Source organism: Callorhinchus milii, unplaced genomic scaffold, assembly GCF_018977255.1.
Source record: "Callorhinchus milii isolate IMCB2004 unplaced genomic scaffold, IMCB_Cmil_1.0 Scaffold17, whole genome shotgun sequence".
In the NCBI taxonomy this organism is placed as follows: Eukaryota; Metazoa; Chordata; class Chondrichthyes; order Chimaeriformes; family Callorhinchidae; genus Callorhinchus; species Callorhinchus milii.
In genome coordinates this window covers 5,777,708-5,804,215 of record NW_024704758.1, presented here as the reverse complement: position 1 = coordinate 5,804,215, position 26,508 = coordinate 5,777,708, and the positions used below count along the sequence as shown (strand labels likewise).

General features: G+C 44.7%; 1 protein-coding gene across 1 annotated transcript; it reads left to right on the top strand.

The window, feature by feature from the left end:
* The first annotated feature begins 1,407 nt into the window (after nucleotides 1-1,407).
* On the top strand, nucleotides 1,408-26,055 carry LOC103174899 (nucleobindin-2). The gene is made up of 13 exons (XM_007887510.2): nucleotides 1,408-1,755; nucleotides 5,160-5,294; nucleotides 12,081-12,188; nucleotides 14,166-14,298; nucleotides 15,108-15,211; nucleotides 15,882-16,067; nucleotides 17,218-17,308; nucleotides 17,800-17,858; nucleotides 19,005-19,097; nucleotides 19,861-19,950; nucleotides 20,801-20,971; nucleotides 21,709-21,778; nucleotides 22,828-26,055. Exons 2-13 carry the CDS (start codon nucleotides 5,160-5,162, stop codon nucleotides 22,992-22,994), a joined length of 1,407 nt encoding a protein of 468 aa, XP_007885701.1. The 5' UTR covers nucleotides 1,408-1,755; the 3' UTR covers nucleotides 22,995-26,055.
* Nucleotides 26,056-26,508: the final 453 nt, after the last annotated feature.

Here is a 26,508-nt window from a genome sequence, read left to right as displayed (position 1 = left end):
CATTTATGTATTTATACATATGCCTAATTTCGTAACTCATCATTGAGCCCTTTTCCCTTAAAGAGATGAGTTATCAGGAGTTCACTGTATTTCTTTGAATGCGCCTTTGGCCACCTTTTGTCTTGGGACGCCCTCCCGACTTGAAAGGTGTTATACAAATGCCCCACCTGAGCCCCTATGGAGCTGTGTTTTGCCTTTCCATTTGAATAGTGTCACACACAAAGCACACAAAATGCAAAAGTTTGGGCAGCCAATTGCGCACAGCAATGTCCCACAAACAGTCATGGATTGAAAATGACCAATTTATTATTGTTTTGTTTTTTTGGAGGGATTATTATTAGGCTCTGTGTGGAGTAAGGAAACTTGCCCAAGGTTTCGCCCTCTGCCTGGAATTGAACTCAGGTCTCTCACTTGCAAAGCGAGTGCTCTAACCACTGAACTACAGGACTCCACTAAAGCACTGTGATGGGTTTCCCTTGAACGCTCTTAAGCACATTACATTTTCTTTCTGCATTATTCTCTTGCTCCAACAAGCAATTTAATTCCCTCCAGAGCCCTTTGCGCCGAATTCCAAAGTTGCTGCGCGATCACCTCAACGCGACCTTATCGCTTCTTCTTCTTTTTTTCTTCTTTTCTTTGCTTTTCTTTTTTTCAGCGCCGAGCTGAGCTGCGGACTGAGTCAGACGGGACCCTGGGCGCGGCGGGTTTGCTGAGCCATAAGCCCAAACATTTGCATTTCGCGTGCTTTGTTGTGTGCCACTGTTCAAATGGAAAAGCAAAACGCAGCTCCATAGGGGCTCAGGTGGGGCTTTGGCAATCACTGGTACTGCTCTGAAAGATGACTCCCCAAACATTAGACGCCTAATAATAATCCCTCCAAAACCAAAAACAATAATAAATCGGTCATTTTCAATCCACGACTGTTTGTGGGACATCGCTGTGCGCAATTGGCTGCCGCGTTCGCCCACAAATAGACAGTCAATTCACTTTACAGTGCGTTCTGTGAAGCGCTTTGGGACGTCCTCCCGACGTGAAAACCGCAACAGCAAATGCGAGGATTATTAGGATTATTATTATTATTAACAGGTCCTAATGCAAAAAAAAACACCGCAGGGAGTGGATGGTTGGGTTGCACTTTGCCCATCTCGGAGCTATTGGACCACAGCTCAGAGCAAGGCTGGACAACCGCACGTCACATCCCCCTCCCGAGGTGGAGCTGATCCCAGGGAACGCCACGTACTTTGCCTCCGCGCCTCAACCAAACCTGCCGGCCGGCCCCCCCCCGCCCGTCTGCCCGAGCGGCGGCCGCGGCGACCAATCGGCAGCGCGCCCGGGGCGGAAGGCGGGGCTTGTGGCGGACCTCGACCAACCAGAAGGTGGGGGGCGGGACGGCGAGCGGCTATCAGGGTAGGTTGCGGCGCTTGACAAGTCGAGCTGCTGCTGGTGCGCAGCGGTGCTCACAACTGGTGGGGGGGAACCGTCAGGTATCGTGCAACAAGCGCTCCGGCTCCAGCCCTCTGCATCCTCAGCACAACCACCACCACCAGCAGCACAGCCCTCTGCATCCTCAGCAACTCCACCAGCACCAGCAGCACAGCCCTCTGCATCCTCAGCAACTCCACCACCACCAGCAGCACCAGCACAGCCCTCTGCATCCTCAGCACCAGCAGCACAGCCCTCTGCATCCTCAGCAACTGCACCAGCAGCAGCTTCAGACCCGTCCTGCGTGTGTGAGGAGGAGGAGGAGGCAATAGGGTAAGATGGGCAAAGTGCTGCGCATCTGTCTCGGTTTATTGGGATCTCTGGTGTGTGTGTGTGTGTGTGTTTGCAAACATTAATGATTTATTTGCCCATCTGAGAGTTCTGCCTCTCTCTCTCTCTTTTAACTTCAACCTGATTGCTTCCCTTGCAAAGGTACACATTCCAGTCCTCTGCATTTCATGTGTGTCTGTGTCTGTGTGTGTGTGTGTGTGTGTCTGTGTGTGTGTGTATATATAATAATATAACTGGTAATAGATATGTATAGTATATTGTAAGACATTTACTCTTATTTTGTCATTTCTGTTCGGTTCAAAAAGTTTTCATTGGCTGAATTTGGAAACTGCGAAACACTACTTTTCTTTTTTGGGATGGGTGGGTTGGTTGGTAAAAGTGTTTCACTCCCCCTCCTTATTTCGTACAATTTGTTTTTAATGATGAGCGGAAAAAAAATGGTGCCAAAGGCTCAATTAAATGTTAATTGAGCGTGTTAAACGGTGTGAATATTATTAACATAAAACATAACCCCATGGGCGAGAGTTCCTTGTCTCCTTGTTCCCAGTGTTTGGGTATCTGTCTGCGCTGTGTGGGTCAACTTTCTTTTGTGTGATCAACTTTGTTTCTTGATGATTCGGAAAACAACAATAAAAACTTGCATTTATATAGCGCCCTTCACTGCAAGGTAGTGACCCAGAGCACTTTTTTGCTTAATTAAAAAACACTATGCCTTTATCTCAAAGCAGCTCTCTCTAAAAGATGGTCTTACAATTTGGTATATGAGTTCTTACCTTCCTTGTGTTACAGCAACTTTCAATATAAGTACGTCAAGTCAGTTTGTTATTGGTGTTTCAGTGCAGATGTGCGGTTTGAATGGAGTGCACTCTGTCAAAGAAGAAGTTTCCCAAGTGCTTTCAGCTCAAAAGTGCCATCAGATGGAGTTTAAATTGTGTAACGTTATTTTTGTGTAAAATGATGACACAAAAGGTGCCTCCAAACAGTTGCGTTAAACAAAGGCATCAATCTGCATTTTGCACTGATTTGTTTTTGTTGGGGAGGAAGAGGGTGGAATGTGTTGTTTGAAACTTGAGTAATGTACACAGCCCTGGGCACACTCATTACATTTTTCATTACCTGAGATACCGGTGCTGATGGTGTGTCCATTCTCTGTAGCTGATGACTGCTGTCAAGCAGTTGAGTCTTGCTGGTCTTGCCTCAATGTAAGTGCTTAGAGAATCCAATCATCGATCCTTCCACAAATGGTTTTAATTACTGTTCTGTTCTCGCTGCCCAAGGCACAAAGGAGCAAGCTGCTACATAGCAGGAGGTGTCCAGTGAGGAAACATATAGAAAATAAAAATGGCTGTTTCCAATCAAAATGTGTTACCTTAATACAAATTAAATTAACAATAAAATTTTACATTGAGGACAGCTGCCCTGTAGAAGGCTTGAACGCCCTATTGGTAAACTCCAGCCCAGTAAACTGCACTTGACTTATTTTCCGTTGGAACCGATTTTAAAGTTCCAATAGTACTATTCGAAAAGAGAAAGGAGTTTCTTTCCCAGTGTCCTGGCCAACAGTTCCCCGGATAAAATTGTTCATTTGGTCACAGCTGTTTGTGAGACATTGTGGTGTGCAAATTAGCTGCTGTGTTTGCCCACAAAATACACAGTCACTACACTTTACAGTTAATCTTACAAAGTGTTTTGAGACGTTCTCCTGCGTGAAAGGTACATTGTCAAATGCAAGGATTATTATTTATTATTATTGTTTTATCAAAATATCCTATTTGGAACTATTGGGCAGCAGGTTTTGTGTTTGCAGTGATGGCAGAGTGAGCGATTCAGGCTCATGACCAATTCAATGATGAGCTGGATGTTGGGTAATTGTTCCACCACCACCATCACTCCCTCCCCTCAAAATCTATCAGTTAGAAACAAGAAGACTAGGCATTTTGTGACTGGCTGGAGCTGTTTTGTAATCAGATGTAAGTTGCATCATACCTCTTGTGATTTTTTTTGGATAGCGATCAAGAACTGAACACCACATTAAATCCCAACCCACTTCTCGCCCATTAGTCCTGGGCACTGATCTGAATTGGAGCATCCCAACTGTTTCCCAATGAAATTCCTTCTCAGAAATTTTCCGGGTTTATATGACTTAGAAGTTTTACTAAATGAGCCATAGAAGAAACATACATAGGTCTTTCTAACTTTCCAAACCTTGTTCGACACTCAGTGGGGAAGAGAACTTGAGTGATATCTGCTGAGCTGCCATATAAACATAATTCAGGTAATTGGGATGTAGCCATTATGAATCACTCTCTTAATCTCTCAAATTCCTTGTGCCTTGCTGCCTCCTTCTCTGTTTCAAAACTCTTTGGAAAAGCTATAGTTTTAACTGCGCTTTTGGTCACCTTCCCCCAGATCCACTTGCTATTTGCCACTTTGCTTGGATTTCCACTCTGTCTCCATGAAACACTTCAAGACTTTTTATATTATTTGCTCATTGGCATGTTTGCCCTTTCTTCTTTCCCCATTAAAAGGTTCCGATGGACCTAAGTGTAATGAATAATGAAAGCACAATTGCTAGCTAGAGTCATTGTAATCACTCCTGTAAATTGTTTATTGAATGCTCATAATTTTACTTGGTCACCTTTTATTCTTGTCCAGCCTGATAATGAAGGGCTCCTCTCTGTTTGCTAACGCAAAGACAAAAGTGAAATGGGTTTGAGCAGTCTCGACCCAGCTTCTGATGTGCACAATCCATTTTATATTTGTGTGATGAGACAGCGAAGGTTGGCTGTTTGCTTAGCCACGCCAGAGCATACCAGACATTCACATGCGCACAATTTTCCAGCAAGTGGCAATGTAAAGTAACTGAAAGCTGGTTAATTTTTTTTCTCTCTAATTCCCTCCCACAACTGACCCTGCCTTACTGGGGGACACTGAGAACAATTTTAGTATTCTGTCGTTGCCCCAATTGTGATTATCCAAGTCAGCACAGACTGTGGGTTGAACCTGGGCTATTTGTCTGATCCACACATCATGTGGTGCAGTCCATTCCCTGAACTATCGAAGGAGCCCAATGACTATGGCTAGATTTAACAGAGTCTTCCACTTTTATAAGGTGCTTTATTGCATTGCTTTGTTCAGTAAAGAAACTGAACCCTTCCTTACCACATGTGCATTACAGAAAGTATTTGCGCCTGTATTACATTAAGCAATAGTGTTACTTCACTAAGCTGTGTAGGTCTAAGATGTATATGTTTGCACAATGTACTGACAATTGAATCAAAAGTTTCATAAATTGCTATTCTAGAGGTGGTCCTTTTGGTTGAAGCTGAAATATCATGATTCTGACCAGGGAACTCTGTGATATTGCTGCTCTTTGTGTGTTGTAGATGAGGTGGAAACGACCAACGCCCTTACACTGTTGGCTACTGATCGGTCTCCTTGTTGCTGCTGAAGCTGTGCCAATCGATAAGATAAAACCCATAGATGTGGAGATGCCAGCACAAGAGACCATGGAACCACACGTGAGGCTTTCTATCATTCTACAGATCAGCAATAAAAACCTCTCCATTGACCAGTGGTGGCCAACCTTTACATTTTCTTGATTGAATATTTCTTAATTTATGCCATAAATCAAGAAATATTCAATCAATAAAATCTGAAACTACTGATCGAGCGAGGACTTACCTCGACTCGTGCAATTTCTCGGGGAGCTGCTTCTTGATGGGCCCCGCAGCCCACAGGTTAGCCACCACTGGCAAAGGACATATTGTGTATGGAATAATTGGGTGCTATGGGAGGGTGGGTTGCTAATGGGTATGTGGTACAGAGTTAGTTTGAGGAATGAGTGGTACAAGTCCAGAGCAGCAGATGGTTAATGGTATAAGCCCGAGTAGTGTCAAATTTTTTATATGTAACTACTGTAATCTTATCTCAACCAGTCAAAACAGCTTGATTCTTGCAACTGATTGTTACAGTGGGATCCTGTTGGAAAGAACATTGTTCTTTTATCTTATTGGCTCTGGCAAGTTTATCTTGACCTGCAATCTATATTGGAAAGACATACATATTTAAATGCCAGTTCATTGCAATAGGTACTCCCAGCTGTGCGATCCAACAGTGGAGATTTCAGGGCAGGGTGGTGGGGAGGAGAAGGTGTCTGTGGGGGATTTTTTTGAAGGGATTATTACCCTGGGAATGCGATCTGCCAATCAACTACCAATCGGGTTCCTACTTACTGCTAGGAAAACAGAGGAAACTTGCCTAAGTTTTGCCCGGCCCTGGAATCAAACCTGTGTCTTGATGTGTAGGAGGAAAACATTGATCCAGGCTAGTCCGCCTGATCAAATGAGTGACTTGTTTCACTGAATTGAGAAAGTTGGTTGGTAAAGCATTTAAAAACATTCTGGCTTTTCGTTTTTTTAAAATAGAAAAAGTTAGGATTATTGCACAAAAATCATTTTGAAATAATAATTAGCTTCTTAGAATATGATTCTATGTGTGTGTATTTGGGGAGAGGTCAGGCTCAGCTGTGACTTACTCTACAGCGACAATTGCCGAGACTTGCACGTGAATATTGGTCTTTAACAACCATCTGAACAGGCAGCTGAGACTTCAGTTTAATGTCTCATCCAAAAGACAGCAACCCCCGCCCCTCAGTACCGCATTGGAGTTTCAGCTTAGACTATGGGATGTGGGACTTGAATAGAGTTCTAGAGGCTGTAGCTGGGCAAGACTGAAAGAGGAGTGTTTATAGGGTTACTTGTGTTGTATTGAACCGTAACAACGATTGGTGTGGCAGAAGACAAAGCCAGTTGAATTGTTGCCAGCAGATCCTGTTGGATTGGACAATGTTTTGAGGGTTTTGGGGATTTTAACATTTTGCACTTTTTTTGTGGTTTTTAAAATTAAATTGTAAAACTAAAATTGGAATTAGCTGTGCACTTTGAGGCACCTCGGCGAGGTGATAGAACTCTAACTCAAATGCAAGGATTAGTATTACTTATTGTGATGGCAATTCATATATTATTTAAGATGCAAAGGAGAGTGCTTGATGTAAAAACTGGTTCCTGGAAAAGGTACACATAAAATTATGTTAAGCGTTCAGCATTGGCGCCTTTGGCAATAGAACATAGAAACGTACAGCACAGAAGGCCCATTAAGTCTGTGCCAGCTCCCTCAAGAGCAATCCTTTCAATTCTACTTATCTGCCCTTTCCCTTTACTCCTGAAGCTGACTCTTTTGAGGTATTTATCTCGTTCCCTCTTGAAGATCAATATGGATTAACCATCGTTTCATACCCTAGCTACTCTGTATGAAAAAAATTCTCCCAACCTCTCCATTTACTTGTTTATTAATTTTCTTAAATTGATGCCCTCTAGGTGCTGACTCACCGAATAGTGGAAATAATTTCTCCATGTGTGACTTTAATCGGAGGTAACCCCATTAGTGACCCACATCACCAAAGGTAGCACTCATAATGTTGAACTGAGGCGTTTCCCCAATGTGGCATACAAGGTCATTGCAGGAGTTTAGTTGCAAGACCCGCACATCAAGGACTGCAATTATTATGCAGAGCAATAATCACATTTTATGCATTGAACAGAAGGCTTCTACTCTGGGGTCTGTGTGCCCACTCTGTTGCTCTAAGGTCGGAATACTCGTTAATGTGTCGAGTGTGGAGAGACCTCGCAAAAGTTTGTAGAAGGAGCTTTGGGGATGAGCGGGAGGGGATTTCCTATTTCAGTTTCACATTTAAACTCAGTTTGCTTAAATCCTATCATTGCCCTGAATGATGGTGAACCATTCGAGCCACAATAAAATCAAAGTAATCTCATTAAAAACAATTTTAAAAATGTTTTAAAAATATGCATTTTAAATCTATTACTTGCCAGTCACTACGACTTTGATATGGTTTTTTTTTGAGGTGGGGGGTTTCATCCTCCCAATGCAGTTTCAAGCGATGTCTCAAATGAGTCCAGTGATTTGGTTTCAACCTTTCCCTCTTTCCTGGTAACCCCATTCATAATATTGATATACTTCCTCATCTCTGTCCCTAATTGTGGGCACTTCGTGTCTTTGTCTATCAGAAATATTGATAGGAACACAGGACAACAGGAACAAGAGGAGACCATTCAGCCACTCTATTAAATCCTGTCAGGCCTTGTAATCTCAATGCCTTGGTCTTTCACCATACCTCCAATACCTCTACTATAAACATCCCTATTGATTCTGCCGCTACAGCCTTTTGCGTGAAGAAATGCATCCTGACCTCATTTGAATGTGCTTTGGGTTCCCTTCACCTTATCCTTTTAAGTATCTTGCATGCTTTGTTAAGGTCCTAGCTTATCGAGTTGCTCTTTGCAATTCATCCCTGTAATACTGATGATCAGGCTTGTTTGTATTTCCTCCCATCTCCCTCCCCATCAGCATTACTGTAGAGGAAGCAGCACTGATTGTTAGCATCTGGAGCGATGTTCCATGTCTTGCGAGCTAACGATTCATCAGTCAACCATCAGTCGAATGTGTGCATTCTGGCTGATTTCAAAGTGGCGGAAAGAAATGAGGTATTTCTTGACACTCAGGAAAAGTTTAACGATTTTCTTTTCGACTCTGCATGAAAGCAAGCACTTCACGTGGAAAGCCTTTGTAGAATAAAATCGTTAACCCTACCTCTCAAAGCAGCGGGAGAGATGGGGTCAGGCTGCTGGGAGCTGGAAGGAGGTGATGTGGCATCTTCGGGTGACTCAGTAGGTTTGGAAGGGAATCAAGGCGAAGGAGACCGTTCCCAATACTTTCCCACTGATCCCTGCAGAAGTTGGAAGATTTTTCCACGTTGCAAATCCTCTGTGTCCAATTTAATAATGATCATTGACCCTTATTTTTGACGCATGTGTGTTCCTTGATTTCTTCCTTTCCATCATAACAGTACTTGTTAAGATAGTAGCTAATAATAGCATTTAATCGAATCTGCTAAAATGTTTCCCAAATGCTTTGCAGGTAATTTCTGTGAAGTCTAGTGACTGTGTACAAATGCGGCAGACAATTTGTACAAAACATGGTCTTTAAAACAGCTGTGAAATCAGTGACCATTTTGCTTTGCCTCTTTCTGTTCTGATGCATTGTATGCAGTCCTCACATGCAGAACATTCCTGACACAATCTCTTGATACAATTACTGTCTTTATTTTTAATTGTTTTATAAAAGCAAAGTGGCCGAAGGAGCAGTTGAAGGTGCCAGTTAGTGGGTTAAAGTCTCCGCCTTATGTGGTGCCAATCCGTATGGACCAAAGGCTCCGTCAATGCTGAATTGGCTGATCTGAGCTGGAGCAACAGTTAGGGGCGCAACAAATGGCCTGAGGAAGCCGAGGGTAGGGGAAGTATTAATGAGGTAGGGTTCCCCCAATTCATTATCGATTAACTCATGTGGACTTGTGGAAATCAGATGAGGACAGTGTGGTGACTCAGCTGTGATTAAGCCCCAGCTGGTTGAAATACCCTGTTGACAACCAGTCCAGATTTACAGAGTCTTGGATGCACAGGTATTGTTGAGTGATATAGAGCCGCCCTTGAGTGACCCTGCATTAGATTCATGCCGTCTACATTGAAACTCTCAAGTACCTTGCTTGGTTCCAACCAGCTTGTACGATCCCTTCTGCAGACACTTAACAAAGCCCTTGCCTGGCAGCGTAAGCGCACTGTCGATGTTCCTTGTGTTTCCACACTGGTTTACGAGGACTTTAGTGCCGTTCATCATCCAAAGTCTGTTTCGCTTGCTCGGCATTTGGCTGCAGTCAGATTTTTGAAGTGTCAGGAAGGGCGATAGTTTATTTAAGCCAGATTCGATGCCTGTCATGCCACACCGAACTTGTTTACACAGCAGGACAAAACCTTGGACAAGTTTCCTTACTTCACTCACCTGATAATAATACCTCAAGAAAAAAAACAATAATAAAATTGGTCACTTCAATCCACGATTGTTTGTGGGACACTGCTGTGCGCAACTGGCTGCCGTGTTTCGCCCACAAATATACAGTCAATTAACTTTACAGAATATTCTGTGAAGGGCTTTGAGACATGAAAAGCGCTATATCAATTGCAAGGATTATTATTATTATGTGCTGCTGCGTGAGAGCTATTCAACGGGGAGAAACTCAGCAACTCAGAAAAAGAGTTACCTCTCAAATGTGCCGTGTCTTTGGGATTACTGACAGCAATTCCATTATACTCCATTATCACCAGTGAGCCTAAGGGGGAGGAGAGGAAAAACTAATTATTTCAAACCTTATAAAATAAGTGAGTGTAAATGGAAGATTTTGTGGTGAACTCACTGCATCAAGTACAGTACGTGAGAATCTCCATCTCAGATCTACTCAGGTGTTCAGCCTAAATTGTGTGCAATGGAAGGTTTTTTTAAAGACTGTACTTTTACACTAGCAAAACCTAATTTGAGTTCTCTCTATGATAAGAGTGTCTCAATAAAGCTGAGGTTTGTGTGTGTGGTATGTTTGGTTTGCCTATATTTGCAGGATTAAGTGACTTGGCTTCCAACAACGGAGTGGTGTGGATGAGGAGGTTTGATTCCTGCTTGTTTTGAGTGCGAAAGAGCTTTATATTGGCCAGGGGAGAGCAGAGTCCCATTTGGCTCCCACCCGTCGCGTTATTACTACAGCGGCTATGAATTGCGCTGCTCCTAAAACAACCGTGGTGTCAGGAGCACTGTGATTTGCGTTGTCTCAACCCAGTATGTTTCATGGCACAAAATGTGCTGGGGTAGACAAAAGGCAAGACTGGCCCTAAGCAGATTGTTGATAAACTCATTCACATTGAGGTGAAATGTTCTGTATTTGCACCAAGAGCTTCCTCTCGCTGCTTTGCCTTGTACTGCCACCCACCCCCAAAATGTGGCCAGTTGTATTTTATTTGCATGACTAACCATTGAGTATCTCTCTCTCTCTCTCTGTCCTGCACTTGCTGATTGATGTAGAATGCAATAGTCATTTTGAGAATGGGACGGTATCTTTCCCTATAACATGCAGTTTGAACTGACGTAAATCATAAGTGAATTGGCAGAGCTCCCACAGGGGCTGGGCATTCTTTATGAATGAAGCTATTTAATTCCAGAACTATTGGGTCCACAAGTTCATGTCTGTCTGCGGCTGCTGGATATGACTATAAAGCCATTTGCCCAAATAAACTGCTTCCCCCTTTGGAACTGCAGCGTGCGCTGGCTAGGTTGAATAGTGTTGACCTGTTGAAAGTGCTGATGGCTGGCTTTGCAATGTGTGGGTTTTTTTCACCTCATTTCCTACCTCTTCACTTTTCTGGCTTTGGGTATAAATCTGGCATCCACATCCACAATGTGCTCTTTGTCCCACATTGAGACTTTGAACTCACAGTCCAGGCTAACACTCAAACACACAGGCTGGCAGAGATGCCTTCCTTCGGGTGAGACATTAAACTGAGGCCCTGTCTGTCCCTGTTCAGGTGGCCATGAAAGATTCCATGGCACTACTCAAAAGAGAAGGGAGTTTCTGCTGGTGTCCTGGCCAACAATCTCCCAGGTAAGAGTCACTCCATGGCTGTTTGTGGGACATTGCTGTGTGGTAACTGCCTGCCATGTTCACCTACAAAAATCCAGTCACTACATGTTACAGTGCTTTGAGCCGACCTCCTGACTTGAAAGGTGCTGTACCAAATACAAGGATTATTATTACAGTTTTTACAAGGAGCTTTTCATATAACCACATTTCTCAGTCTTGCGTTCCATCCTTATGGTTTGTAGGGAAAGGCATTTTGTGTAGGTTGGGTTTTGTGCGGCATTACGGTGTACTCTTATCTTCCATACTGAACCTTGTGAGTTTGGCTCAGTTGGTAGTTCTTTTGCCTCTGGGTCAGAAGGTTGCGGGTTCAAACCTTGAGCTCACACTGCGGGTTGACACTAAGTGCAGGTCTGAGGGACAGCTGCAGAGTCGGAAGTGCTGCTCTTCAGATGAGAGACCTGAAACCAAGGTTCTGTCCACTATCAGTTTAGGTGGATTTTAAAGATCCCACAATACCATTTGGAAAAAGAAAAACATTTCTCCACATAAATTGGTGATAAGTTGGTCAATCGCTTCATATTTATGGAACTCTGCTATGTGAATATTACGTTCGCCTATGAATACAGTTAGTACATTCAGCAATGAATCTGTGAAATTTTGATTTATTTCACTATATCAAGTGTAATATTTTTATTAACTTATCCAAGCTCTGGGTTTTGCATTGATGTTCACACGTTAATGCATCGCCCTGTTTTCCCTTTCTGCGCAGGACACTGGCTTATATTATGATCGCTACCTCAGGGAAGTGATTGATGTGCTGGAAACGGACAAGCATTTTCGGAAGAAGCTTCAGACGGCGGATATAGAAGAGATCAAGGTACTTTGGGCAGCAAGCGAGCAGGAGATACAGGTTAAAAGTGCCTAACCATAACATGTTTCAGAGTAGACGGAGGTCATTTGGCCCACTGTGCCTACTTTCTCAAACAGTCAGTCCATTTAGTCCCATGCCCTTTCCTTGTTCCCTTCTGTTACACTATTTTTCTATTCAGTGAAGGCTTCGCATATTGAGATACAAAAGGTCAAATCCAAAATGTTCCCTGCCTTTCTCCTTTGGGTCCTGTTTGATTTTTGATTCAGATTCCCAGCGTTCCCCTCCCATTGTATTTCCACTGGAGGAGAGGGAGGGGAGAAAAATTGATGGGGAAAGAGAGGAAAAAAGGAAGTGGGGGAGGGGGTGGTTTGGGTGGGTGAAGAGTCTCCTCATTTCTGCTCACAGCAGCTGAACTTTGGTCAAGTTCACCCGTTTGCCGAGAGTTGCCGTATTTGGTGCCATGGCAGAAGGCCACTAGCAAGGCTGCTGTGTTTTGATCCTGTAAGAGGTTTGATACTTTATAATGTGCTACATATGGTCCCTGCTGCTCACACCACAAGTCACAGCGCCTTAATATTTCCATATTAGCATTTGAAAAGCTCGTTAAAATTGTATTAAAGTCTTTAATGCTCGGATTCACACAATCCAGCCTCTAAGGTCTAAAAGTGTTGTGTACTTTGATGAAAGTGCACAGCATGTTGCTACACAGCACATGTATAAATAACCCTTTTATCCTAGATCTCCTGCTGCTGTGTGTGTGTGTAGATTGGTAGAGAAACAGAGTTACTTGGCTCTCCCTGTATGTGCCATACAAAGACTGGCACTGTCTTGTTCCAAAGTGGAATCCCCTGTCTGGTGTCTTTTCTTTACTGAATGTAAGACCAGCTTCAGTGTCACTAGGACCATCTCAGGCAGCTGCTGTGACTGTTTCGCAGAGACTCTGTGTCTGGGAGATCGATCCTGCACCAGGGTATAGTAGCAGCTGGAAACTACTGTAGCTTGTGCAGTCACAAGAGAGGTCTTTGGATGAAGAAGATCCTTCGGTCCATTTGATCCCCATCCTTCCAAAATACCCTCCCTACCGCTGCCCTATTCTAGCACGATGAACCCTTAACCTCTCCCTCCCAGCAAGTCTTGCTGATACCACTCGATTGCCGACAGCAAACTACCCTATTGTAATACTTGCACTCAGGCTATTGTAATACCCTATTGTAATACTTGCACTCAGGCTATTGTAATACCCTATTGTAATACTTGCACTCAGGCTATTGTAATACCCTATTGTAATACTTGCACTCAGGCTATTGTAATACCCTATTGTAATACTTGCACTCAGGCTATTGTAATACCCTATTGTAATACTTGCACTCAGGCTATTGTAGATTTGGTGCAGCAATTACTGTTTTTCATTATCTGAGGGAATGAGCACCACCTAATGGCCAGAATGTGACATTGCAACCAGCGATGGATCAGTATATTCTCATATTACCCACTGAATGCTGCTTCTCTTTTGAAGAAGGATTATCTTTGATATTAAACATGAATAGTTCATGAGGCGTTGTTTTTGTTTGCTAATAGCCATGCTTCCTTTATGCTGTACATCCAACTCTCCCAGTCAGCGACAGCATAGGTTAGATACAGAGTAAAGGTCACTCTGCGCTGCCCATCCAACAGGGAAATTATACCATGGGTTAGATACAGAGTGAATGATTCTAAAAGTGTTCTGTGAAGGGAAACCTTATTCTCGATAAAGGAACATCTAACAATCCCTAATTATTGTGTGTTTATGTGAATAGCCGTGTCCAGCCAGATGTGATCCTGGAAGCACGAAATGTGACTGATTCACCTGTATAAATGCTTCCTCTGTTGTCTTGGTTCATTCAGATGTTGCAATTACCATGTTAGGTGTAACTCTGAAGCAGATGTGATTACATTTGTGTGTCTCCATGTTAATCTCTCTCTTCTTTGCTTTATTTTGTGAAGGCTGGGAAACTGTCTAAAGAGCTGAACTTAGTCAGTCACATGGTGAGAAGTAAACTGGATGAACTGAAACGCCAGGAGGTAGCCCGGTTACGGATGCTTATCAAAGCCAAAATGGATGTGCATCAAGGAAAAGGTACTGTTCAGGAACTAACCTTAATTTGTTTACTATGGATTATTTACTCTGCACTCACAGTCCAGTGACTGTTCATCGCATTCAAGTGATGTTTCCTAACCCAGTGCTGTCTTTCACTATCTCGACACTGCTAAAGTATCCTTCCTCTCAGTGCGTGCTCCGAAAGCAAAGGAATTAAAGATCCAATACCTGGCATGATAATAATATCTGTCATGACAAAATGTCTCAAAAGTGCTTCACGGGTCTTTTCTGTCAAGTAAAGTAGGTATTTCTGGGTAATTCCATACCGCACTTTTCACTCCATATCATGAGCAGAACAAATGTGTACAGGTTACCTTGTCTGCTAAGAGTAATGGCCTGAAGAGAAAGTAGCCCTTGTGTAGCGGAATTGTGCTACATGAAAGGATTATTTTGGGACCTTACCTGCCCTAGATTTAAATAGTCCGCACTGGCGAATAGTGCAGCTAAGATAATTCAGCGACTTTACCCACTGCTGCCCTAACCTAACACAGCCCCAAGAGGGAATTTTCTACTAAAAAGAAAGAAACCACTTCATCTTCAGGCTACCAATCCTGAAATAACATATCAGAAAGGTCCAGCTCAATCCTGCTTAAAAACATATAGAGTCAAAGAACGTTCACAACTTGGTCATCTTAGCCTCTTTCCTCCCCTCCTCCCTTCGGCTTTTACCCTCAGCTCTGGTGTCCGGCTAGCAGTGTTAATCACATTGAGATGTCCTGATGTGAAAGGTGCTGTATAAATATAAGTTGGATTGTGCTGACTGACCTCTGCTATCTTCAACCTTCCAGACATCAAAATAGACCACCATGCTTTGCTGAAACAATTCGACCACCTCAACCATCAAAACCCACACAGCTTCGAGTCTGAAGACCTGGAGATGTTGATCAAAACCGTGAGTGCTCATTGTGGTATTTCTTAAGCAAGTCGGGAGCTCTTTCCAGTAACCCAAAATGTGCCTCATTAAGCTTTTATTCGTGACAATGGGGGCTGCCATTTTGCTCAGCTCCATCTGACATTTGCACCCGGATATTTTTAGTAGAGCTCTAAAGTGGTGGCCAACCTTTATGGACGGCCAACAAAATACCTAGCCCGTGGGCCACAGGTTGGCCACCACTGCTATAAATAACGATCAGGAGATGGACTGACATTGATTGACTCAGCACAGGCTGAGATCAGCTAATGAGTGGAGCGGTGACATGGCACGGAAATAGGTCGTTCTACCCTATCTGTCCATGCCACTGTTTAGGCTCCACATGAGCTTTCCCCTCTCCTGTATTTCTCTATTCTCCCATGTCTATGCATCAAGTTTTCTGTTAAATATATTGCCTTTTGCTCTGACCCCAGGGTCCTGGCAGTGAGTTCACAATTCTCACCACCTTCTGTGGGATTAAGTCCCTCCTAAGTTCCCTAATAGCCTGGCCCTAGTGCTGCTCTTAACCCTGTAGCCCATTAGGGATGTTGCAGTCTTAATTTCAGTGGTGAGTGTGCATGAACAATGGAGGATGCAAAAGCTACTGTCTGTGTTTCGTATTGTGTCTTAAGTTAGTCTCATCTCTGCGCAGGCCACCAGTGACCTGGAGAACTATGACCGGGACCGACACGAAGAGTTCAAGCAGTACGAGATGCTGAAGGAGCATGAACGGAGAGAATATCTGAAGACACTGGACGATGTGCGGAGGAAAGAGGAAGAGATGCGGTTTGAGGAGATGAAAAAGAAACACAGGGACCACCCCAAAGTTCACCATCCAGTAAGATATTTCTTCACGTAAAGGGGGTGAGAAAGCAAAGGGTGGTTCTGTCCAAGTCTAGATTTACTCTAATTATCAATCTGGCTCAGGACAGAGGGCTCTGTCCTCGGTCCCCTCCTCTTCACCCTCTATATGCTCCCCCTTGTTGACATCATCCGCAGACATGGGGTTAGCGTCCATGTAAGCGGATGACACCCAACTCTACCTTTCCTCCTCTACCCTCAACTCCACGACCACCGATGTCCTGACAGCTGCCTGTCCGACATCGAGTCCTGGACGAGAGACAACTTTTTCAGCTCAATGTGCGCAAAATCAACCCTGAGATGTCCTTTCTTCCTCATATCCGCGCCACAACTGGCACCGCCTTCCATCACCTCCGAAACATCGCCAGACTACGGCACTACCTCACCCCTAACCCTGACCATTTCCCCCCTGCTTGGGTCCTGACCCAACTGTCCAGCACCTTGGGACGTCCTCCCGACGTGAAAGGCGCTCTATAAATAGAATCTTGTTGTTGTTGTTTGTAGCACTCCCAAGTCAGAAGGCTATGGGTTTAAGTCCCATGTCAGGACTTTGAGCTCACACAGTCTGGCAAAGGCTGGCACTCTAGTTCAGTGTGAGTACTGCATTGTTACAGATGCCATTCTTCAGATGAGAAATTACACTGAGGTTCTGTCTCCCTATTCAAATGGCTCCATGGCACCATTTGAAAGGAGAAGGGAGTTTCTCCCGGTGTCCTGGCCAACAATCCCCCAGATAAAATTGGTCATTCACTCCAAGGCTGTTTGTGGGGCATTGCTGTGTAGAAATTGGCTACTATACACAGTCACTACACTTCTTCCAGTAAAACTTGTGAAGCACTTTGAGACATCTCCACCAAGCAATAAGGAGCTATAATGAATTGTTGTGTACCATGTTCAGAGCCTTAGCCTCAATCACCCTCCCTGTTAACCCATTTCAGTCGGAAATTACCCTTCGTTACCCAGAAATTGCCCTTGGCACTGCTGGACCAGCGATTTCTTTTCCTGCTGACTTGATGCGAATTTTGTTGAGGGTTTTCTAAAGGGTTATTTCACCCTCTCCAAGAATTCTACAGTGTGATTGCCACAATAACTCTGACCCGCTGTGTGCTATGTCCTGTTATCAATAGGGAAGCAAGGATCAGTTGAAAGAAGTTTGGGAGGAAACAGATGGCCTTGACCCTGAAGACTTTGACCCCAAGACCTTCTTCAAGCTACACGGTGAGGCTGGGATCAGTGGCTCTTAAATGTGAGACACGGCCAGGTACAGCGAGGATTGGAGTCCTGCTCTTAGCTTGCAGTAAATGGCATTGAATCACATAGAATAAAGCGGCATAGAAACAGGCCATTTGGTCCAGAAATCTGGCACGTATCTTTGACTAAAGAGGGAGAGATTGTGTGAGGGGAGGGAAGTGGTGAAGGTCGGGAGGGGCTTGTTGGTTGGTTGGTTTTGGGGGTGGTTATTAGCTGGTGGAGAGGATTGATGGGTGGGGGGAGTTCAGTATGTTTTGGGGTGGGGGTCGGGGGTGGTGTTGGGTGTATGGGGAGGCGTTGGGGTAAAAGATATCTTAATGGAGACCACATTACTCTCTGATTCCCGAGAGAATGTTCGAGGAGAATGTTCAAATAACAACACAAGATGTTGAATCAATGGCGATGTTTAATTCACTGACACGTTTGCAATCTGGAATTTATTTTTGTTTTCCCACCAGATAGCAATGGGGACAAGTTCCTGGACGAGCAGGAGTTGGAAGCTCTGTTTACTAAAGAGGTATTGTGTTTCAGTGGGGATCTGGAGCCCACGTATTTCACCAAACCCGGCTCCAGTTGGCTCTGATTCACAAAAGAGGCATAATCTTTGCATTTGATTTAGCATGTTTCACCTCAGGAGCGCTTCACAGGACTTACTGTCGTGTGTGGTGATGTGCTGTGACTGTGTATTTTGCTGGCAAAGACAGCAGCCAATTTGTGCACAGCGATGTTCCACATACAAACATGAAGTGAGCTCCTTTCTCTCTTCGAATCACGCCATGGGATCCTTAACCTCCGTCTGCACAGACTATTGTTTAGCTCCCTCGGCCGTAGTGATTGGGCTCAGTATAAACAATGTTCTGCACCTCACCTACGGTAAAAGCCTTTCTATATTAGTATTTCACCAAAAGAGGCAGCTGTGTTTTTCTTTATTGTATCAATCTTGTGTTGGGTGGGTCCTCTTTCATTTGGGTGTGTGGTTACCAGTTTCTCCCACCAGGTGTCACCAGGAGCTGCTGTTGCCCGCAGCTCTCTATGGCTCTTTTCCAGCAGCTTTTGCAAATCCAGTAACAAACATTTGTCTTGATTAAAGTACTGGGTAGATTGTTACAAATATTTATCTTGCAGCATTGAACTCAACAAGTCTAGTCTGACATGCTGATGCAGTTCTAGCTGCCAAGACAGAACCGCTGTCCTTAGGATGAGATCTTAAACCAAAGTTCTCTGTCTGTTTGTTCATGCGGACGTTAAAAATCCCATGACTCTATTCAGAAAAGGGAGTTTCTCCTGGTGTCTTGGCCAACAATCCCTCAAATAAAATTGGTCATTCACTTCATGGCTGTTTGTGGGACATTGCTGTCTGCAAACTGGCTGCGCTTTTGACTGCAAAGAACACTGTCAGTACATGTTGCAGTATATCCTGTGAAATACTTGGAAACTTCCTCCTGATGTGAAAGGCGCTGTAAATGACAATAGTAATAATCGTTGCATTTGTGATTATCACGTCTTTAGGTGGACATTAAAGTTCTCATGGCACTATTTGAAAAGAGAAGGGAGTTTCTGCCCAAGATTCCCCCCCACCCCACCCCCCACCAAATAAAATGGGTCATTTGTTTCATGGCTGTTTGTGCGACAATGTGACTTTGGTTCCCTTCCAAACCTGCAGCTGGAGAAAATCTACGATCCGAACAACGAGGAAGATGACATGGTGGAGATGGAGGAGGAGCGGCTGAGGATGAGGGAACACGTCATGAACGAGGTAGGCAGTTCAGGCTGAGGCGAAATTGTGCTTGGTAAAATATTGTCCACTTCTGCCTCATTCTGGCCGAGCATGCGTGTCAAATACTAACCCAGTGCCTTTCTCCGTAACATCGCCCGACTCCACCACTACCTCACCCCTCAAGCCGCTGAAACTCTTGTTCATGCCTTCGTCACATCCAGGCTCGACTATGCAAACTCCCTGCTTGTCGGCCTTCCCACCTCCTCCCTCCACACGCTGCAGATAATCCAGAACTCTGCAGCCCGTGTCCTCTCCCACACCAAACTCCGTGACCCCATCTCCCCCACCCTCGCCCAACTCCATTGGCTCCCTATCCTTCAGAAGATCCAGTTCATGATCCTGGTCCTCACCTACAAAACCCTCCATGGCCTCGCCCCACCCTACCTCTGCAACATCTTAACCCCTTATCAACCCACCCACTCCCTCCGCTCAGCCGACTCTGGCCTGCTCCACATCCCCCGACCCACCTGCCCCACCATTGGCGGGAGAGCCTTCAGCCACTCTGCCCCCAACTTCTGGAATTCCATCCCCAGTCACTCTGCCTCGCCCCTCCTTAGCCTCCTTCAAGTCCTGCTTCAAAACCCTCCTCTTCGGCCATGCCATCAGTCGTCCACCTTCCCCTCCCCTCCCTTCTCGCTCCCTGACCCCAGCTCGGGTCTGAAATGTTGTGTCCAGCACCTTGGGACATCTTTCCGACGTGAAAGGCACTATACAAATATAATCTTTTTCTTGTTGTTCTCAGGTCGACATTAACAAGGACCGGCTGATATCTCTGGAGGAATTTCTCAAGGCTTCGGAAAAGAGAGATTTTACAGACCCAGAAAACTGGGAGGTGAGTAATCACGTAAAGCAAACTCCCAAGAGCGCGGGTTAAGATCTGACCATATGGTGCAGTCCAGGCCCCTGGTGTGAGCACGGCCTATGGTGAACTACATAGTGTGAGAGCTTCATTAATAGTAATCCGTGCATTTGATATATCGCCTTATCACATCTTAGAGACGTCTCAAAAGCGCTTCGTGGAGTATATTGTAAAGTGAGTTGACGGTGCATTTTGTGGTCGAAATCCTGCCCATGACCCTCCATTTCCCACATCTGCTACCGATGGCAGATTGTGCAATTAATTGGCAAGAGGTTTCCAAGTTCTCCTCTCTCTGATGGCCGGCAGCAGAGAACCCCTGGCGGACTCGTGGCAGAACAGGCTGGACACCAGTCAGACAAAATGTGGGTCAGGATCTTCAGAGCGGTTTTGTGCAAAGGATTAGATGCAGTCTACAGCACCGAATTAGGCCATTTTGCCCCACTAGTCCATGCCGGGGTTTATACTCCGCATTGGTCCCATAAAGATTATACATAATCCTCGCATTTAATATCGAGAAGATATCTTAATGCGCTTCACAGGGTTTATGGGAAAGTGTAGTGACTGTATTTTTGCAGGTGAACCCAGCAGCCAGCTTACACAAAGCATTGCCCAACAAACAGCATTGAAGTGCATAACTGCTTTTATCTTGAGCAGAGAGCTGCATTGGAGGAGCTGGCAATGGCATAGGCTCGACGGGACGTTACCCTAAGTGAAGGGCGATGCAAGTTGTTGATGATGATGATGGCCGCTTTGGCTGTAATCCCTGCGACTCTCTTGACTAACGCCTGACGTCCCCGTGCTTTGCGGGTGGCTTGCTCCACAGACACTGGACCAGCAGGACCTTTACTCGGAGAGCGAGCTGCGGCAGTTTGAGAGTCGGCTGGCCAAGCAGCAGGACGAGCTCAACATGAAATCTCACAACCTGATGAAGCAACACCAGGAGCTGCAGTCACAGCACAACCAGCTTCAGGTTCAGAAACACGAACTCTACCAGGTACCTGGTTCACACCTCCCACGCCTGCCTGATCTCCCCCCAGCAGCCCCCACTCCTATCCCCCCCCCCACGAGGCGAGTGTTGAGTTCAATCACCTGCTACCGTTTTCCTCCTCCCCTAAAATTGTTGTCCCCTGAGGAATGCTTTATCACTGACAGCATCTTGTTATGGGTGAGCCTTTCAACCATGATAAGAGGCTCGTGGGAGAGTTCCTCCCCGCACTCCCCCATGCAAGTTGTTGTTATTCAAACCCATTGCCCCGCACAATCTCCATTGCTTTCTCTAGAGCTGCCGGCCTTCTTGCTGCTGGTAAAACACTTCTTCACCCCCAATTGTAGAGATGTACGTTCAGAAACCAGACACACGTGGAACTCTCAGTTGTTGGGTTCAGTGATTCTTAAGCGTGGTTAAGACGGACTTCCTGTGTCAGACTCCTAACGGACCTCCATACCCCCCCCACCACCACAAAAAACCTGGTCAATAGAATCCCTATTGGCTCAGTGAGTGTTGTGTTTGATTGTTATGTTAGATAGAATTACACAGACTGGTATATTGTCGAAACAGGCCATTTGGTCCAATTACTCCGTACCAGTGTTTATACTCCACATGAACCTCCGAATGTCCCCCACCCTCTCCTATACACCTCTCTATCACTTCTGCATCACGTGTGCGGAGGGAGCCTCCTCTCGTGCCGAGAATGTGACCAAATGTTCCAAACTGTTGTTAACCCTGTACAGGCCATGCAGCAGATGGAGCAGAAGAAGCAAGGCCAGAAGGGTCCCAAAATAGAGCTGAAATTCCACCCAGGTTTGTGCCCTGTGGGCGTTGTATGACAATTTTACATCGATTGTGGTTTTTTTTCCCCCAAACAAAATCAATAACGAAAAAATTCCAATCGACCAAGTGCGTCTTACGGAAGAGTCTTATTCCGAGCCACTCATCCCCTCGTGTTGCCTGTGGAATACCCGTTGGCCTGACTTCTCTGTCGGTCATTGTGGTTCTATTCCCCACACACAGTCGGGGCTCCTTTATGCAGCGCTCTAGTAAACTGTGGTTCTGGATATAAGTAACATGGTTGAACCATGTATGGCCACTTCTGGCACTATGTGCAGGTGCAAAAGACCCCCTGGCGCCCTGGGGTGATGGCTCTTTTGCGGCTGCCCTCCTGATAGAGCTGTAAGAAGTTCGCCAGAGACTTTAATTGCGTTTAGACAAAGACCACTTCAAAAGTAAACAAACCTTGATATACATCTACTTTATATAGCAATGACTATAGCACACAAAAGGATCGATATGGCCCATTCCCTCCGGGAAGCGAGTCAATCTTCCATGAGTGTCTTGACCTTATCTTAGTTGCCCCGAACTATATCATGTGTGCTATTTTTAAACCTTAATTTTAATTAGGTTTTACCCAATTAAACTCTGCACAATATCGATTCAGCTTGAACTGACTGTTGGCCTTCAGTTGGGACAGCAGACCATGTAGCTTACAATGTTACCAGGAATTTGTGCTTCCTTGATTCTAACCAGAAGGCTCCTCCGACTAACTGCATTGGGTGTTTAAGAGATTATTTTCTCACAATCTCTCGCCTTAGTTTAACAGGCCATTTCTAACCCCCCTGAATTGCTGTAGCTTTTCTAATCTAATGTTATTTCCACAAAAAATATAAATTTACAATATTCACCGCCGACCGGCAGCTTTCCTGCACTTAGTGATGTCAGCAGCGACCGGCAGCTATTTTTATACCCTGAGCCGCTTTAACGTGGCATCTGATTTATTGATCTTCTGCCTTATAATGGGGGGGTGACCTCAGCTGTCCGAACTCTGCGGCTTATTTCAGGGTCTTGTTTTGCAGTTAAGCAGGACTCGACCCCTCCAGAAGACGTCAACTCCCCGATACCAATGAAGGCAAAAGCTCTAGATAACGTTCACAATCTAATTCAAGATAGAGCTCATGATCCAGTTCAGGACTTGTATCCAGCCACCACGGGAGCCCCCAGACACGACGAGCCTCTACATTGATGTCGCCTCCTCAACCCCCTTCTCCTTCCCCACACCCACCCCGCTCCGCACTCTGCCTCCAGTGCTCAGCCAGGCCCTGGGACATCCCGCCAGACCTCCGGGTCCAACTCCTTCATGTTTCCGGTTCAATTCTGTAGCTGTTACCTGTCACTGTCTAATTCGATTTGATAATCACACAGTTTACTGGGCGATCGCGTGTGCAAGAGTTTTGTTGAAGGAGGTCACTGAAACTCTCATGTGCAGATATTTATTTTTGACCGAAGGAGATTTATTAAGGTAACATCTGAAGCACAATTTCATTTCACTCCCCCCACCATCCCTTCTACCATCCCAGTTGATCTGAAATTGAGATGCATTTTCTAACAGTATCGGGGGGAGGAAATTAATCTTATTTGACTGGGTGGAGAGCAATCACTTCAAAGAGCATTTAGCTCTGATTTTTTTCGGAGAGGGTGAGGTGCGTGATGGGAGACAAAGGAGTTGTGCTCAGTCTGCGTGTTTGTAATCAGAGTTGAAATTATCTTGACATTCCATCATGTGTTCGATTGTGAGTATTTTTTGTTTGTTTAAAGTTCTTGTCAGTGCAAAAAAAAAAATTTCTTCTTCACGTCAGGGCGTTGTAGGAGGGGAGTGGGTCGGGGGAAGTGGGGGTATTGCAGAATGCGGTTTGAAGCTGAACCTGGGGGAAGCCTCAACTCTTCCCGTGGTTCTTCTCAATCTTTACTCCTGGTCAAGAATCTGTCCAGGCTTCAGACTCCACCAGGTCCAACTCTGCTGACCATCCTCATAGCCGAGCCAGTGATGATGGAAATCCATTCTGGAGTCCTGTGGACTAAAGGTTAGCTCGCTCGCCTCGCAAACGAGAGGGTTTGATTCCCAGGCACTATGAAACCCGAGGCAACTTTCCTTACTCCACATGTCTGTTTTTCTAGCGATAAGTAGGAACCCGGTTGTCGATTGGCGGATCGGTAATAAACCCCCCAAAAAATGTGGTCACCGAATCCACAATTGTTTATGAGAAACTGCTGTGTGCAATTGGCTGCCACGTTTCATCCTCATTTTGAGTGCCAGACCAGCTCATCGTGAACATTATTTGCAACTAATGGAATCCTCGTTCTGAATTACCAATTTATCAAATTGCTGCCAGACATTTGGCAGCCATGGCACTTGATGCTTCCTTTTTTTTTTGAACGGTGGGGGAAGGGAGGGAGGATTTGCCACAAACTAAATCTAATCCTATGAGTATTTTAAAACCGAGTAAACCGCGTGCCTGATCTTTAGAATCTTTAAAAAGCGTCAGCCGAGAGCACTCAGTCGTGCGATTATTGGTGTGTGTTTCATTTAAAACAATGGACAATCAATACACTGGAGTGAGCCCTGGGTTTTTCACACTTTGTTGCAGAACTCTGTGCAGCGAGTACTATACATGCACACACGCACGCGCACACACCCACACACCGTCTCCATCCTGTGAATGTCCCGTTAAAAGATGGTGTGTGTGGGTGGGGAGGGTGTGAATGGACAGAATGCGTCACGTTAAAGTATAAAGACACAAAAAGCTTATTCGAAGAATACTGTGAATTAATAATTGTTGTTCTTGGGTTTCTTTGTAATATTTTAGCAGTTTGGATACTTGCATAAAAGTGATGGTTTCATAGATTCCTAGAGATTCACAGAGCAGAAGGGGGCCATTCAGCCCATTGAGTCATCACTTATTCTCAGAGAAAGCTGTCCATTCAATCCCACTGGCCTGCCCTATCCTCATCCCACTTCAAACTTCTGTCATATATCTAGGGTCTATTTCCATCTTGAAACTCGCTTGGTATCTGCCTTTACCACCTTATTTTGCACAATATTCCACATCCCAACAATAGAGTATTAAAAAGAAAAATCCTAAACTCTTCTTTCGCTTTTCTTGTAACTTATATATCTATGTCCTCTAGTAATTCTTAAAAATGGAAATAGCTTCTCCCTATTTTACGCTGTTCTGTACACCTCTTTCAGGTTCCTCTCTGCTCCAATGAAAACAGGTTTGTTGCTTTAGAACAGGGGCACTCATTACAGCACTTATCTGAGACCTGAAATGACAATTCATCTCTAACCCAGTGAGACTATTCTGCCTTAGAAATTAACATGTGGTTAGAAATGTGCAAAGAAATCCAGTCTGAGTTTAGAAGCTGTCTTTTCAGGATCTTCCAAAAAAAACGGTTTACAAATTATGGATTTGAAAGATGATGCATATTTCTGTGTTATCTTCAATTTGAAAACATTTTAACGTGCTTACAAAGACTGAGGTGGAGTTTCAGATCTTTGAGCTTCGATTTGCATTGAACTGTGAAGATGCATGTTATGCAGGAGGCTTTTGTTGACATCAGCTACACCTTCACAGAGACTTCTTGTCTCCCTCTTAACGCACCACCTCAGGAGACTGTAACTCACCCACACGCAAGAGTAGCTGACGGTGAGTGATAAGCTAACTCTCAGCGGCAGATGCTTACAACAGCTCCCTTACGCAAAATGCCACGAGGATGGATTTAGACCAATAGTGTTCCTTACTTTGTGTTAACTGGTTCTTGACCACAATTAAGGCCCTGTCCGACCGATTCTTTGTTCAAGCAAGGTCCTGCCTGCCTACTCAGGTGGACATTAAAGTTCCCATGGCACTATTCAAAAAGAGATGGGAGTTTCTCCCGGTGTCCCAGCCATCATATCCCCCAAATAAAATTGGCCATTCACTCCATGGCTGTTTGTGGGACACTCTGTGTGCAAACTGGCTGCCACAATTCGCCCACAAATACACAGTCAATCCACTTTACAGTATATCCTGTGAAGCGCTTTGAGATGTCTTGACGATGTGAGAAGGCGCTATATCAAATGCAACAATTATTATTTCAAAACGTGCATTTTTTCTTCTTTATTTTATGTTGTACCTTTTATTTTCAATGTGTTTTTTTTTAGTGGTGCAATATTTGTGGATGAAAATGTTTCAGTTAATTTTCTGTTGAATTCTTTGTAAGAATTGGTTTTTAAAAAGACCTTTGGAACATAAAAGCAGAATATTTAAACTACTGATGCTTTTGTCTTGTTTGCATAAAAATCACAGTTATTCGATCAAGTGATCGTGAATTTTTATATATAAAGGTTTCTTTTCATTGCCCCAAATCTCCACATTGCAGTTTGTTACCACACCTACTTGCGTTTACATTGCGCCTCTCATGCAGGTTAGCGCCCCTGAGCGCTTGACAGAGCACAGGGGAGTGTGGAGGTGACGTAAGCACAGTCAAAGTGAAGGTCTTCAGGCATGGCCTGAGGATGGGGAAGGAAGGGTCAAGGCGGAGGGATAGAGTAAGAGTGTTCCAAAGTTTCAGGGCGTAGTGACTGAAAGTGTGGCCACTGATGGTGGAACCTCAGGCTCGAGGGACATGCAGACCCCATGTCTGCGAATGACATCGCCAAGAGGGAGCATGCACATGAGGAAGAGGAGGTGGACAAAGATGGAGCCCTGGGGTATGCC

Bases quoted from the DNA above. Each gene is read 5' to 3' on its own strand.
- LOC103174899 (XM_007887510.2), top strand. From the start codon at position 5,160: ATGAGGTGGAAACGACCAACGCCCTTACACTGTTGGCTACTGATCGGT. The intron at 15,212-15,881 runs GTGAGTGCTCAT...ATCTCTGCGCAG, and splicing joins TGGAGATGTTGATCAAAACC to GCCACCAGTGACCTGGAGAA. The intron at 21,779-22,827 runs GTTTGTGCCCTG...CTTGTTTTGCAG, and splicing joins AGAGCTGAAATTCCACCCAG to TTAAGCAGGACTCGACCCCT.